At 30.7% G+C, this 15,931-nt stretch overlaps 1 protein-coding gene across 5 annotated transcripts; it reads left to right on the top strand.

The window, feature by feature from the left end:
* Positions 1-11,798: 11,798 nt before the first annotated feature.
* Positions 11,799-15,931, top strand: LOC107927440 (transcription factor GTE1). 5 transcript variants are annotated; one of them, XR_005906116.1, is made up of 10 exons: positions 11,799-11,917; positions 12,057-12,149; positions 12,555-12,770; positions 13,526-13,603; positions 13,864-14,088; positions 14,246-14,344; positions 14,463-14,521; positions 15,145-15,295; positions 15,415-15,763; positions 15,861-15,931. XR_005906116.1 is itself a non-coding variant. In XM_016858500.2 (9 exons), exons 2-9 carry the CDS (start codon positions 12,057-12,059, stop codon positions 15,616-15,618), a joined length of 1,125 nt encoding a protein of 374 aa, XP_016713989.2. In that variant the 5' UTR covers positions 11,799-11,917; the 3' UTR covers positions 15,619-15,931. The 5 variants fall into 5 exon arrangements, 3 of the variants coding, with proteins under 3 accessions (XP_016713989.2, XP_016713977.2, XP_016713994.2); XM_016858500.2 differs by having other exon boundaries at positions 15,415-15,931; XM_016858488.2 differs by having other exon boundaries at positions 11,842-11,917; positions 12,033-12,149; positions 15,415-15,931.

The following is a 15,931-nucleotide window of genomic DNA, read 5'->3' on the forward strand; positions in this document are numbered from 1 at the left end:
GTTCAGAGAATTTTCTCTCTACAATTTTCTCTTAAATTCAAGTGTGTGAAAAATAATGACCCATGACTCTCTTTATATAGAAAGAGTTTAGATAGTTCAATTATGATTAAATTTAATCACTTTAATATTAAATTAATATAATACTTATCACGATAAATATTAGATTAAATTCAATATTAAATCTTATTATATTAATAGAATATTTATCTTATAGATAAATATTCTATTAATTTTAATATTAAGATAATCAGTTTAATATTAACTTAATAAAATACTATCAAGATAAATAGTAAATTAAAGTTAATATTAAATATATTAAAATAATATTATTTTTGGAATAATTCATCTGAAATCAAATTATCTGATAGAGTTCCAGTAAGAGTGTGATTCTTCCACTGCTCAACCGTTGAAGGACCACCCGTCGGTCATCGGAATGCCGTCATCAGCACCGTCGTGTTCGGTGGTGCCATCGCAGGTGCGACACCCTCACAACACCCTCAAGCTGATTCAGCTATTACCAGTTCAGTCCAGGCCTAGTGACCATTGTGTTGTCTTAATGATTAAATCTATTCACTTAATACAAATCCTATTTTATCTCATTGTCACCATTGTGTCTTCTTAATGATTAATATGATCATTGTCAACAAATGACTGTGATAAATTGTTTGTTCTTGTGGTCACATTCCATATTCATCAATTCAGACAATGCTAATGAGAGGATACCGTTAACTCATTAATCGAGCTATGAATTCCATTGTTGGTAGTAAAGTCATACCATATAGATGTTACGTACCCAACATTCCGGCTATGAGCTCGATTATCTTTAAAGTATAAGCCTTCACTTATACCAAAGTACATAAGTTACATACACATGGTCAGTGACTAACTCAGGATTTAGGTAAATCACACCATGAACGTCACAAATGAATTCAAAATTAATTAATCTTGGGTCCAGTCCAATGTATCATTCTTCTAATGAATACATCTATGTCTCTACCCATGGAGTCAACTACTTTGATAGCCAAGACTAGCCATCTCCCCAATTGAAATTGTAGATGACATAATAATCTTTCTAACTAATTGAATCAAATGTTCACTTTGATTCTTTTATGAGATTACAAACTCATTTAGATTATTTACTGAAGTAAGTTATCTTTTTCATAATATAAACGTTCTTACAATGCCACTTATCATCAATTTGAACTTAAACAATCAATGAGCTAATATTTGCTTGTCACAATTTCTCTATGCATACAAAACATTAAAGACGGAAACACAAAAAACATAATAGTGAAATGTGAAATTAACTTTATTTATTCATTCATCATTCAAATACATATAAAACAATTACATGTTTACTACAACATTGATACATTTCCCAACAATCTCCCACCTGCCCTAGTGAAGTAAATGTGTTATGTTTCGCATTCTCATATCCTAGACGTGTTTGTTAAAAATCCTAGTTACAAGAGTCTTAATAAACAAATCTGCAAGGTTATATTCAGAAGCTACTTTCACCACGTCTATTATTACTTCAGCTAAATAGATATCTGTACGTATGCAAAGCATAATGTACATAAGGCTTCCAACTTCTGAAACATATGAAACCTTACTTATATGCTATCTTTCTTCCGTTGTCTTAGGATAGTCATCCAAAGAAAGATGAAAACCAGATGTAGTTAGCTGAGTGCCTGACTTCACATCTGTGATATCCCGAATTACGGCCTAATCGGAATAGTGGTTTCAAGACCACAAATCTAAGATAGAAATAATTATTTTATAATTATTTTGAGGTCTATGATATGATTGCATGATTGTGTGAAACTTTCGTGAAGAAATTCTATGCATAGAGTGCTTAATTTGAAATTTGGGACTAAATTGAATAAGTTGCTAAACTTGCATTCTAGAAGTTTCTAGCATGAAATTGCTTTGAAATATTAATTAGGAGGTCTTAAGTAGAAATTTGACCAATTTCTAAGTTTATGGACAAAAATTGGACATGGATGGAATTTTTGTGTAATGGCCTAAATTCAAGGTTATCGGAACAATGGTTTCGTAACCATAGATCCGATTTAAAGAGAAATTTATTTCAATATTTTTGCTTGAAAATTGATATGATAGGAAAATCGTATGAAAATATGTTGAATTGATTTGGTTGATGTGGATTGGTCTCGATTTAATATTGCAGGGAAGGTTAGATATTTATAAAGGGGCTATATTGAATATAAAAAAAAATTAATTCGTAAACTCCGGTAATGCCTCGTACCCTATTCCGGCAATGAATACGGGTAGGGGTATTACATTTTGAAAGTTTAGTAAGGAAGGGCATTTTGGTCATTTGGATATTAAATGAAATAAAATGAGAAAAATAACACAAAAATGATCATCTTCTCCATAAGTTGCTGCTGAATTTTGCTCTCCACCATAGCTAGGGTTTCAACACTTTTAAGCCTTGATTAGCAAGGAAAATCGAAATTCGGGCTAAAATCGGCAAAATACCAAGTTGTGGACAAAATGGTAAAAATGACCATTTTCGCATACGAGGTAAGTTCAGGTGTAAATGTAGTAACATAATTGTCATTTTAAGTAATTTAATGTTATTTATATGATATGATGATTAATATCATGAAATATTATGCTTTGTGGTTATTATTGAGTAATATGCAAATTATGTGTACTACTTGTTAAATATGAATTGCTACCGAGTATCAGTTTCGACATTCCGTGGAAGAGGGCAAAGATGTGTAATCGAGGAAAAAGCCTGTTTGAACCTTGGGAATAGATTAGGATACAAGTGACATGTCACTAGGATATTTGAGTTCCGAACTCGTTGAGTTGAGTCCGAGTTCGTGAGATGTAACTAGGCATCCGAGCTCGTTGAGTTGAGTCCGAGTTCACTTATGGATGCGAACGCCCGAGCTCGTTGAGTTGAGTCCGAGTTCACTTATGGGCGGGTTACATGGTAGCTTGGCTACATAATTTCCGCAGGCTATTGACTTTGTCTAGCTGCGGGTATGGCACTTACGTGCATGAAATCCGTGTATCTGAATTATATTCCGATTGTGTTCAACGGGTAAAGTTCTAGTGAAATGGAAGAATTCTCGAGATGAAAGTGACTAGTTGGTAAGTGTTGTGGAACGGATACTTTGTACAGGTATGTACTTAACCCTCGGGTTGAGACTTCAATATAACAATAATATGGTAAGATCATGAATGAGAAATATGATATGAATGCTTTGGTGATATTATGCAAATGTGGACTTCGTATTATTGCATGGTTATGTTACTTGCTATTTACATGTGAACTTACTAAGCATTTATGCTTACTCCCTCCCTTCCATTCCTTGTAGTTTTAACAAGCTGGCTTGGAGATCAGGACGGTCGGAGGTACGCTCACACTATCAACGAACCATCTCGGTATAGTGGCTTACATATTTTGGGAATATGGCATGTATAGCATTATAATCCTTTTGTGTATATAATCTTATGATATGGTGAATGAGTGATGTGGAAATGCTTGTTGATGATTAGCTATTGGAATGGCTAATCAAGTGTTTTGTATGCTTAATGTATTACCTACTCCATGGAAAACCATAAAATGGTGAAATTGGCTATAAAACAGTGTCATACAGCAGCAATGACGTGAATTTGAAAAATCAGTAAAAATAGTAGAAATAGAATTATATGATGAATAAAATATGTGATTGAAGCTTAATGAATCTATTTTCATGTGGAAGAAACAAAATAGGTAAAAAGGTTGTATTTTATGAGATATTTACGTTTTGGTGAAACAGGGTCAGAGCGATTTTTGGATCCCCTATTCTGATTTTATAAATTAACCATAAATTGTGTAAAAATAATTAGGACTCAAAGTTTATATTTATGGATTCCTTATTGAGTCTATTTTTAATAGAAACAAACTTCATAGTCATTGGATCTCTGTACAGGAAGAAATTTGATTCGTAGTGCATAGGGGTCAGAGTAGCCAAACCCTGAAACAGGGGAGACTTTAACTAAGAAAATGTACTAATTAGCCCAACCAAAAATTCTAGAAAAAAATTAGTAGGTAGATATCTGAGTCTAGTTTCAGGAAAAATTTACGGAATTGGATTTCGATTTTGTAACTCGAGATATGATTTTTTTAGCGACTGTGATGCAATTAGCCAGCTTGTCTAGAAATTCTAAAATAAATTGTTTGAGCTGTTTAATTAATGAATTAAGTCCGTTAACACCTCGTGCTCGACTCTGGCGACGGTCTCAAAATTATTTTTCCACTTTCGCATGAAACTCTCAAAATTTATCAAATGTTTCGCTTTTGCAGTGCATTAGATATACATATTCATATCAAGAATAGTCATCAATGAAAGTCATGTAATAATTGTAACTGTAACAACCCGTTTTTAATTAAATCGGAACAGTGGTTTCGAGACTACAAATCAGAAGTCAAAAAATTTAGTTTAATATTATTTTATGGTCTACAATATGATAAAAGTATCGTATAAAAATTTCGTTAATAAATTTTACCGTTTACATGCTTAATTTGATAAAAAAGGACTAAATTGCATAAAGTGCAAAGGTTGTGTTCTAATAGTTAAAAGTATTAAATAGCTATATAATTTTAAATTGGAGGTCCTTATATAGTAAATAGGTCATTAAAGTGCTTAGTGGTTAAGCATGAGTAGTCATCATTAGAAATTGAATAAAATATTAAGGTTAATTTTGGAAATTAGTGATTAAAGTTATAATAAATAAAATAAAATAATCTATTCTCATCATCATCCACCAAAAAAAAAAAAGAAAAAGAAAGAAAGAAACCTAGCCATGGAAGCTTGAATTCAGACAAGCTTATTTTATTCAAATAGGTATGTATCTAGCTAGTTCGGGGATTAATTTGTAAAATTGTTAAAGTATTAGGGTTTTTCCATTAATGAATATGCTTGAATTTTGAAGTTTGATGATAGAAAATGAATGGTTGTTGTTAGATAAACAATTTTTGTAAAGAGAATTTTGATGAAATTATCAATTAAGGATTAAATTGAAAAGGATGATAAATTTATGGTAAAATTTGTGAATTTTATGAAATTTTACAGCCATATTATTTAAGATTGTATATATTTTATTAAAAAAGGAAATTTCTAGAAGTATGAATTGCATCCTTTTTGTGAATTGTGAAATTCATTATTTGAATCTTAGATATCTTATTAGTAATAATTCTTACTACCCCAAGAAGTGGAAACATAAAGATAAATAAAACCTAAAGATTCTTCATCCTAAAGATTGATCAAGTGTTGCTTGTTTTCAAATAGGTGATTTATTAGAACCGCACTAGCAAAAGTTAAGATTGAATCTCTTATATTTCTGAAAGAAATATGAATCAATTTTATCTAGCAAGTGGATGTTTTGATATGATTTTAGTAGATGCATTTATAAGATAATCATTGTAATGCCCCTTACCCGAGATCGCCGCCGGAGTCGAGCACAAGGCACTACTAAACTTATTTGAGCACTTAACCAAATTCATATAATTTATATCATACTTTTCAGACAAGCTGTCCAACTGCGTCATAGTTGCTAAAAAAATCATATCTCGAGTTATAAAACTCGAAATCCAAATCCGTAAATTTTCCCCAAATTTAGACTCATATATCTACTTACCAATTTTTTTATATAATTTTTGGTTGGTCCAATTAGTACAGTTTATTAGTTAAATTCTCCCCTGTTTCAGGGTTTGGCTACTTTGACCCCTGTGCACTACAAACCAAATTTCTCCCTGTACAGAATTCAAATAACCATGCCGTTTGTTTCTCTTAAAAATAGACCCAATGAGGAATCCATAAATATATAGTATGACTCATAATTATTTTTTTTAAATTTTTAATGATTTTTACAAATTAGAACAAGGGAACTCGAAGTCATTCAGACTCTGTCTCACAACAATTTAAATATCTCATAACATAAAATCCAATTGCATGCACCGTTTCCTCTATATGAAACTAGACTCATTATGATTTAATCTCATTTTTTTCTCAGCCCTTAACTCAATTTCCACAATTTATGGTGAATTTTCAAAGTCAAACTACTGCTACTTACCAAAAACTGTTTTAGTACAAATATTGTTAACTAGTTTATAACATCTTTACTTCAATTCATTCAAACTCTATACATGCCATATAAATCTTTAAACATAAAACAAAAACTACCGGAATTGATCTGAATAGTGTGTCTTGTTGTGTTGATCCGATCTACTAACTTCTCTTTAATTCAATCTACAAAAGAAATTATCAAACACACACAAGTAAGCTTATTGAAGCTTAGTGAGCTCATAGGCATAAAAACACAAATCTTATCAAATATTGTACACAATCATATATCTATTAGTTTAACTATTTCATCCTCCAAATCACAATTTCATTAATAACTCATTTGAATAATTTCCATATGGCTACTCACAATTTAACTCCCTTAGGCCCATTTCTCATTTACTTCATTGTCAAATTAGGGAACAATAAGGGAATTGAGTGCTTCATTATCACATTGCCATAGTAAACTATGGACTTCCACATTGTTACGCATCACACACCAAAGCCATAGCCTTGCCATGGTCTTACACGGTTCACATATCATACCGAAGCCATATCCCAGACATGGTCTTATACGGAATCACATTATCACATTATACCGATGCCATAGCCCAGCTATGGTCTTATACGGAGTCACATTATTACATTGCACCGATGTCATAGCCCAGCTATGGTCTTAAACGGGCGCACTTATCACATATTTTCCGTCAATTCATCAGGGTCACAGAATGGAAGCACTCAAATCCATTGTTCCTACTAATTTGTACTTTTAGTTACACATTATTTATTAGTTAATGCAAATTGATAGTATTCATCAACAATAAAATACTTTAACAATCATAAGATTTTCATAACAAAACATTAAACTTTGCCATATGAACTTACCTGGGCTAATTTGCAAAAGTCGTAGAAATTCAGGGACTATTCTTGAATTTTTTTCCTTTCCACGATTCAGTTCGTTTTCTTGATCTATAATTATAAGATCATTCCTTCATTAGCATCCATTTCAATTCTATTCTATTTCACAATTTATGCCCTTAAATTTTCGAAATTACACAATTACCCTAAACTTTTCAATTTTTACAATTTAGTCTCTGCTCAATTTATTCAACAATTGAACTATTTCTTCTCAAATAAAACTTTATTTAAACATTATAAACTATCTCACAGCTTTTGACATTCAAAGTTTCATCACAAAACCCTAATTTCACAACTTTCACAATTAGGTCCTAAATATTTATTTCTAAAAAAATCTCTTCATAAAATCATCATATAATAAAATTAAAACCTCAATTCCATGATAAATCATCATAAACTTTCAGCACTTGTTCATGGCAACTTTCAAAATTATCCATATAATCAAAAACTAATGAATTAAACATATGGACGTAGTTGTAAAAGTCACAAAAACATAAAAATTATCAAGAAAAAGCAAGAATTAAACTTACATGATGTAAAAATATGAAAAACCAGCTTTCTCCAGACCTTCTACGGCGTTTTGGCTGATAAAATATGAAGAGATCTCTAGATTCTTCAATTTTGTTCTTATTTTATATGTTAAAGTTGTAAAATTTCCAATTTTGCCCTTATTTCCCTTATTTTTCTGCTGATTTTCTTGCCTTAGCCGTCCATCCTATTCACTTTTAGGCTTAATTTCCCTTTAAATCTTCCTTCTTTTAACACTTGAGCTATTTAATCCTTTTAGCAAAATTTATTTTTATTACAATTTAGTCCTTTTTATTTAATTGACTACCTAATCGTTAAAATTTCTCAACCAAACTTTAATACTAGCTAAATGAAACTTCATAAATATTTATAAAAATATTTATAGCTTGATTTTCAAATTCGAGGTCTCGATACCTCGTTTTTGACCCGTTTGACCTAATAAATTCTTTTAAATTCTTACTTGACTCATAAATATTAAATTACTATCTTGTTCAATCTTATTTGTCGGATTTAGTGATCTCAAATCACCATTTCCAACACCATTGAAAATTAGGCCGTTACAATCATATATGAGTTACCAATGCACAACCTATAGTTTACGAGATTATTTTTTTAGTGACTTGTTTAAGAATAAAACTTTCAGATTATACAATCGATATAATCATTGCTATTGTTGGTGACTTTATTACTCAAGCATTCAATGATCGTTGTCTGCTAGATTGTCAATGCGAGTAACTATTGCAAAAGCATGTTGTTTATACATATAAAATGGCTTAGCAGAATTTATGAAATCTAGTTAGTAGCTAAACTATATTTTTTTAGAACAAAAGTTTTTGTATATATATAAAGATATGTCATTTTACATGAATGGTCACTTGTACTCATCATGCCAGTAAGTTTTGATAAAAACTCCTTATTAAAATTGGCTTTTGGTCAAGAGCCAAAAACAACCTATTTTAGAATTTTTAAATGTACGATATATGTTTATATAAAAAAAAATGTGCGGTATGTGTTCAAGTTGTTCCATCACAATGCACAAAATGGGTATTCAAATGATGTTGGGAATAAATATTAATTATGTCATGATTTTAGGATTACTATTTTGATTTGATAGTTTTCCCAACATTTAGGGGAGAAAAATTATAGCTAGATGAAATAATTACTTGTAATAAGGTATCATTATTTAGATCCTCATAAAAAGTAATTTGAACCAAAAGTTTAAAGGATAATTCACTTTATTCCAAGTTAACTGTTAGATATATTTTTTGATCTAATAAGAATAACCAAGTCTTATATACCAACTGATGTGTTGAAGTCCCAGTAGGAGAACCTATTAGAATAAATGAAAATAATGGATGCTTAAAGTATGGTAGATTGATTGGTTCCAAAGATAAAAATTATCTTAAAAATAAAAATAATATTAAAATGGTCATAAACTGGAGGTGGGTGCTCTTGAAGAGACCCAAGACATAATTAATTATTAAAACTCTAAAATAGATTAAGGTACCTGAAGATGAAATAATGAAAATAAAGAGATTTCGATAAGTTATGCCAATACAAGAAAATATGGAACTGTGAAAATGAAGAGTTGTCAACAACATTGTTGCAATGTTGAAATAATTAGAGAAACTAAGGATTTTGATAAAATTTTCGAGAAATATAAGCATGGAATAGATAGGCCAAGAAAGAAACACACAATTAAAATTAAATTCGTGAAATTTTTGGACCAGTAGTCCAAATATCTAAAGGTATAAAGCCAATGAGGGTGCAAATGTGTAATTTTACTAGAACAAAGTAAGAAAAATGAAGTATTCCAAGTCCTAGCATTGATTATGAAAGGTATAACATTCTTTTATGGTGGGTGCAATAACTTTCTTTTATAGTGGATGCAATAACCTTTAGATATCTTATTAGTCTGACAGTTTGATTTGACACGCGTATAATGGTTGTTGTTACGCCTTTATATATGAATCACTATATAGTAGAAGTTTATATTAAAATCCTTGAAGGTTTTAGAATATTAGGAACATATAGAAATTCCCAAAATATTGTTCAATATGTTTGTGTAAACATTTATACGGATTGAAATAGTTTGAACATAAGTGGTAAATTTGACTCAGTGAATAATGGTTGAAGGAAGATTATAAAATGATCTAAAATAATTGTTTGTATTTTTTACAGAAGGATCATGATCAAAATTTGCTATGATTAATGTTAAAACTCTTAAAGAGATCAAAATATATTTCTACAAAATTTTTCTTCGCTCACGACTTTCAAAAGAATGGTGATATAAATGCTTAACAAATACATTCAAGTGATCATTTGAAAAGCTAGAATTCAAGTTGAATATGTAGAATAAGAGATATCATGTGATGTTGTCATGAGGGAGAATAATACGTGTTGTACTCTTTTTCCCTTAATCGAGATTTTGTCTCTTTGGTTTTTCTTGATAAGATTTTTAATGAAGTAACATGTTATACGTGTTATAGATATATGAACTCTTTTTCCTTCATTGAGAAAATTTTTTCCCTCAAGATTTCTATCATAGTAAGGTTTTAATTAGGCACATTATTTATCAAGATCAAGATAAGTTTGATGTATTTTAAGAATCTAATAGCCATTAGAAGTAGAGTTGTATATCATTTATATTTCTTGTATATATAAATATAGATTTTTGAGAAGTATTGAAAAGATTCCTATTAATCAATAAAATTCTTATTACTCTTTTTGTTTTTATATTTATTGTTCTTTTACTTTCTTTGTTATTTACTGCATAATAAGAATAAAATAAAAAATAATAATTGAATTTATTCTCTATTAAGTGATAATTGATAAGTAGGTCTCTATCTACTTATCATTTTTCATACTTATTTGTGCAAAAAATTCTATTGAGTAAATTTTATTGTGGATTATCAAATATATTTAAAAAATTAAATTGTTAAAAATATTAAATTTTAATTAATTGATTTTTTTCAACATTTTATCAAATAAAACCCAACTCAAAATAAAAGATTGAGGATAAATTTTTTAGAACTAAATAAATATGAGTCGTAAAAGCTGCTTTATTTTCTTATTCAAAATACTAGTAATGATTATGAAATGTTGCTCATTTTATTTCTTTGTTTTAATCTTTGGAATTGTCAAAAAAAAAAAAATGATTCTGGCAATTGATTGACAGCTGATTATTGATTACAGTAACTAGTTTGATTAATTAATTCTATTAACTGTTTATTTAAAAATGGATGGTAAAATTTAATTAATAGTTTGAAAGTCCATATGTGTAAAATAACAAATAAGAGCATAACATATTTTATTTGTTTATAATTTAGTTTTTATTGGGTGAAATTATTGAAATAAAACATTATTACCAAGAAGTTAAAACATCCATTATGGAAATTAATTAGTGAATATTTTTGAAATTTTAAATAAACAAATTCTTTAAGTTCCTTATTTGTAAATATTAACCTTGTAAAAATTAATAAATATTAATAGTGTATCAATATAATTGTAACTATATTCTTAGTGATAATTATGTCATGTTCTTAGTATGTAAATTAGTAATAATTATGTCACACTCTGAATGAAATTGTCAAGTATCATATTTTAATCAATATAAAGTTGCATAAGAAAACATTTTGCACAAGTAAATTGAAAATAAAATAAGAGTACATAAATATTCAAGGATAAATAGGCTCAATTGAAAATTTTTCGTGGTAATGTTGATTTATGTAGATTCATGGTGGAGGTTTTTTTTTTTTGATATTGACTTTGAACTTTGGAGGTGAAAGTAAAATTAAAATAATAAAGACTATTGATAACATGTCACCCCTATTAGGTTTGAGAGCATGTGGTAAATGGAGTAATTTTTGAGTAATCATGGCTAGATATATTATTCCACATATCTCATTCCTAATCAGCTGTTGTCCATCTCAACGTTTTTATTTTTTTATTTTGGAGATTTTAACTCAACAAACTTTTGCAAACTTTTATTCGCCAAACATTACAATTAAAGAGTTTGATTATCTAATCATTTATTTGTGCCCAAATCAGTTAAAAAAATTCAAAACTCTATTTACCAAACACTCTCTTTGTAATTGACGTGTTACTTTTGATTTATTTTTACAAAATAAAATAAAAAAAGTTTTTTTAATTATCAAATTTTGATTTTACAGTGGGAAAGTTAAATTTTGGATTGAGTAGTGAGTGGGATTAAAAAAAAAAAGAGGGAAAAATATGAGATAAAAGCGGTCCAAAATAGAAGTTGAATGGGCTTTGGATAAATTAGAAATGAGAGCCCAAAATTTGTTTCTGGGGCTCTCTAAAGTCTAACACTGCCTGGAACCAGAAGCAGAAGAATATCTTCATGTCTCAGCCTCTGTAACTGCGGCCGGGTAAGGCTATGCTAACCTAATTATTCCCGCAAACTTTCTTAAGGCTTTTCTGCTTCGATATATTTATGTATATATATCCAAAAGAATCTTTATGTATATATTTATGTAACCCTAGCAATCCATGCAAATGGAATCACAGATGGAAGCAGTGAAGGTTGAAGGTTTTGGCCCTGATTCAGGGGTGGAGGATTTAGGGCGATGCGTTGATGAAATTTCCACCACTGTCAGTCGGGTAAACTCCCCGTCCCAAATTATTTCCCGTTCTTTCTAATTTCTAATTTGCACCCCACGGCTTCTTTACAGCTACAGATGTTCAATTATTATTCTTTCTTTAGATTTGTCATTCTGGTATTTAATGTAAGCTAAATTCAAATTGGAAAACTGGGAGCTAGTACCTAAATACAACTCATAATGCATGTCAAATTTCGTTGTAATTGTCTGAAGTATATTATACTACATCATCATGAATTTGTGATCAACTTTTATTTATTCATTTAAGTTATAGCAGCTTTTTGTTTTTCTTGATATTATCCCTCTGGTAACGTTGCCAAACACTTAATAAGTCCTCCTGCATTTTGCAGCTTGCACATATACTTACATCTTTACATTATTGATTGGAACCATATTGAACTTGCAGCTCGAGCAAAGAGTTAACGATGTCGAGCAGTTCTACTTGACTACAGATAATATGGAGTTGACTATTACCAAATCTGCTTCAGCTTTTAAGGAAAAAGTCAAGGAAAAACAGCTTACTGGCCTTGAAAAGCAGCAGCAAGAAGCATCACAAAGAGAAGCTGCTGCTCTGAAGAGAATGCAGGAACTTATGCGCCAATTTGCCACAATTTTACGTCAGGTAAGCATAATTTTTTTTTTAAAATTTTCTTCAGAGGTATCAATCATATTGTCTGGTTTCACCTTCTATTTTGAAAGCCTATCCATTCCTCCTAGTTTCTTTCTTATAGATTTCTTCATCTGATTTTTTTTTTCTTTTGTGTTTTCTGATTAAAGATTATTAATTCGATACCTAGACTAGGCAAAGAAAACAAAGTTCTTATTAGAATATTCTCAAAGAATGTTAATAAGACATTAGCTTGGTTTTTTAATGAGGGATCATTTTACATAAATAGTACCTTAGTGATTTTAATCAGGAACCTTTTACATGAATATTAGCTGCTGCTTTTATTTATCTGGTATATAAACTTCTATTACAGATGGTTGACATGGCAAATGTTTTCTTGGAAGTTTTTCCCTTTAAGTGGGCAGGTTATGCTAGAGCTTGATTCTTTGTCATTATTCTTCTACGCTCTTTCTTTTCTTAATATTTTTTCTGCTTTTAGAGGAAATCTTTGCCAGTTTGTTGGATTACAGTTATTGCATTTATCCACACACTCAAAATTTGTCCTTGTACTGAACTCTATACTCTAGCAATCATTCTTCTTGCCAATATCATCTGGGTGATTTCAAAATTTATTTATAAAAATTTAAGGCTTCATCCCCCACCCCCCTCTTAGTTCTCATTTCTCATTTTAAATATTAGTTTTCTTTAACAGCGGTGCTGGTTCCTAGTCACAATCTAATTAATTTTTAATTAAACTTGCCGTTTGTCAGATCACTCAGCACAAATGGGCACATCCCTTTATGCATCCGGTTGATGTTGAAGGTCTTGGTTTGCATGACTATTATGAGGTAAAGCTTATTGATTGTTTCAATATTTTCTGACTGGCTTTCTCATGTATAAGAAGACATATTTTCTGTTTTTATTGGTCTTTATATTTGAGACTCTTTTCTGTGCTTTAGAAATTTGCTGTGCTAAATTTTTTTCTTAAGCACATGCTTGCTCATATAGACCACTAACTCATCCATACTTTTTAAATTTTGATTGTTTAATTTATTTATACTTTAATATGTATGCTTTAACTGATGCATCATATGGTTGTGCATTTTAGATTGTTCAGAAGCCTATGGACTTTGGTACAATAAAAAGCAAGATGGAAGCTAAGGATGGTACTGGGTACAAGAATGTACGCGAAATTTATTCTGATGTTAGATTGGTTTTTAAGAATGCCATGAAATACAATGATGAAAGACATGATGTCCATATAATGGCCAAAACTTTATTGGAAAAATTTGAGGAGAAGTGGCTGCAACTTTTGCCTAAAGTTGCTGAAGAGGTAAGCCGTTATCTGTGTATTATAAACTTCAACTGGTAAATGGTTGATGATTTATTAGACTTGTTTTCAGTAGTCTTTTGTCTTTTTAGCTGGAGCCTCTAGAATCATCCTGCTTCAGGCAAGTTGTGTCAGTTCACTTGCTTGAGGTTACTTGCAGGAGAAAAGACAGGCTGAGGAGGAAGCAAAAGCAGAGCTAGATGTGAAGCTGGCACAAGAGGCAGTTCATGCTAACATGGCCAAAGAGTTGAGCAATGAAGTCTGTAAAATAAGTAGCCTCTTGCATATGAAATATAAATTGGATTTATTTTCCTTTTTGTTTTTAAACCAATCCTTATCCATCAACTCTGAACAAATAGATTTGTCAATTCTTTCAGCTTTGTGAGGTTGATTTGCAATTGGAGAAACTCAGACAGATTGTCATTCAGAAATGCAGGTATGGTTAAAGATATGTAATTGTTCGGAGTTTGGTGCGTTTGGCACAAATTTATGAATACTATCAGTTGGTTTGCATCAGGGTGAGAGCTGTATCAGATGGACATATGGTAGTTTGTTTTCATGAATTTGAGAACAACCATTTTTTTGCAACTAGTAATTACTAGTCTATAGCTTTTTATGTTGCTTTGGACAAATATGTAAATATATATATATAGAGAGAGTTAATCTTCTATATAACCTTCAACCAAATCCTCACATAATCAGTATGTAGTTCTTAATTGCATTTTGGTAAAGTATGGTGAGAGTCAAGTCTTTCATTTTCAACCAGCCATTGGTCTCACATTTCTTTATATCGTTTCGTGGTAAATGATGGTACATTTATCATGTTTTTGGTAGAGGTGCCAAGATTCTGACATTTGTTGATAAAATAAAGATCACATTTAGGTTATTGGCCATAAACAGAATAACATTTTGGTTGGGCTAATTCCATTGTAAATAAATATTTCTAAAGTATTACTTGCACTTGTTTCTGTCTATGTTTATATGCCTGTCATTTGAGTTTGTATTTTTAATTCTTCTGAGACCTTTAGTTAAAAATACTGATTATGGACTATCATATAGAAAAATGTCGACTGAAGAGAAAAAGAAACTTGGGACAGCTCTCACCCGATTGTCGCCTGAAGATCTTGGTAAGGCTCTAGAGATAGTTGCTGAGAACAATCCAGGCTTTCAACCAACAGCACAAGAGGTGGATCTTGATATAGATGCCCAGGTAATTGCTTTGGTCCGGTAATGAGTCTAATAATTCATATTTTCTATATAGATAACTATGTCCGTGTAAGGCTGCAAAGCAGCTGCTAAGGTGTATCCCCCATTGTTTTGACTGCACAGAGTGAATTAACGTTGTGGAGATTGAAGGTTTTTGTTCAAGATAAACTAAAACTTGCTGGAAAGTGCTCTGAAGCTGTGGTCTGCAACAACATAAACAATAATGAGAATACCATCAAGAGCAACTCGAAAAGAAGAAGAGAGATATCTGACGCGCTTACAAAGAATGCCATAAAGAGGAATAGGAAGCTCTCTCCTAACTCATGAGCAAGCACTGTTGCAGGCTAGTATTATACTGGTTTTGTCCTTAAACCGGTGAAGTTGCCCAGATGCTGAATATTATTTTTAAATGTGATGTAGTTGTTAGAATCGGAGTTATGGTGGTGGCAGAACTCGTTACGACTATGTAAAGGTACATAGATAGATTTTGATTACAGAACCTTGTAAATTTTTTGTTTTATTATTGAAGGGTAAATAATGACATTGACGAACGCCGACACATAATACAGGTACTATATGACATAGCGACACTGCCAGGCATGTCCGTGCTTTATATACAATGCATTTATTTTTGTTTGTA

Source organism: Gossypium hirsutum, chromosome A12 (assembly GCF_007990345.1).
Source record: "Gossypium hirsutum isolate 1008001.06 chromosome A12, Gossypium_hirsutum_v2.1, whole genome shotgun sequence".
NCBI classification, from domain to species: Eukaryota; Viridiplantae; Streptophyta; class Magnoliopsida; order Malvales; family Malvaceae; genus Gossypium; species Gossypium hirsutum.

Coding starts and splice junctions, on each gene's coding strand:
- LOC107927440 (XM_016858488.2), top strand. CDS start 12,039: ATGCAAATGGAATCACAGATGGAAGCAGTGAAGGTTGAAGGTTTTGGC. Junction 12,150..12,554: donor TTTCCACCACTGTCAGTCGG/GTAAACTCCCCG, acceptor TTGAACTTGCAG/CTCGAGCAAAGAGTTAACGA. Junction 15,296..15,414: donor ATCTTGATATAGATGCCCAG/GTAATTGCTTTG, acceptor TTGACTGCACAG/AGTGAATTAACGTTGTGGAG.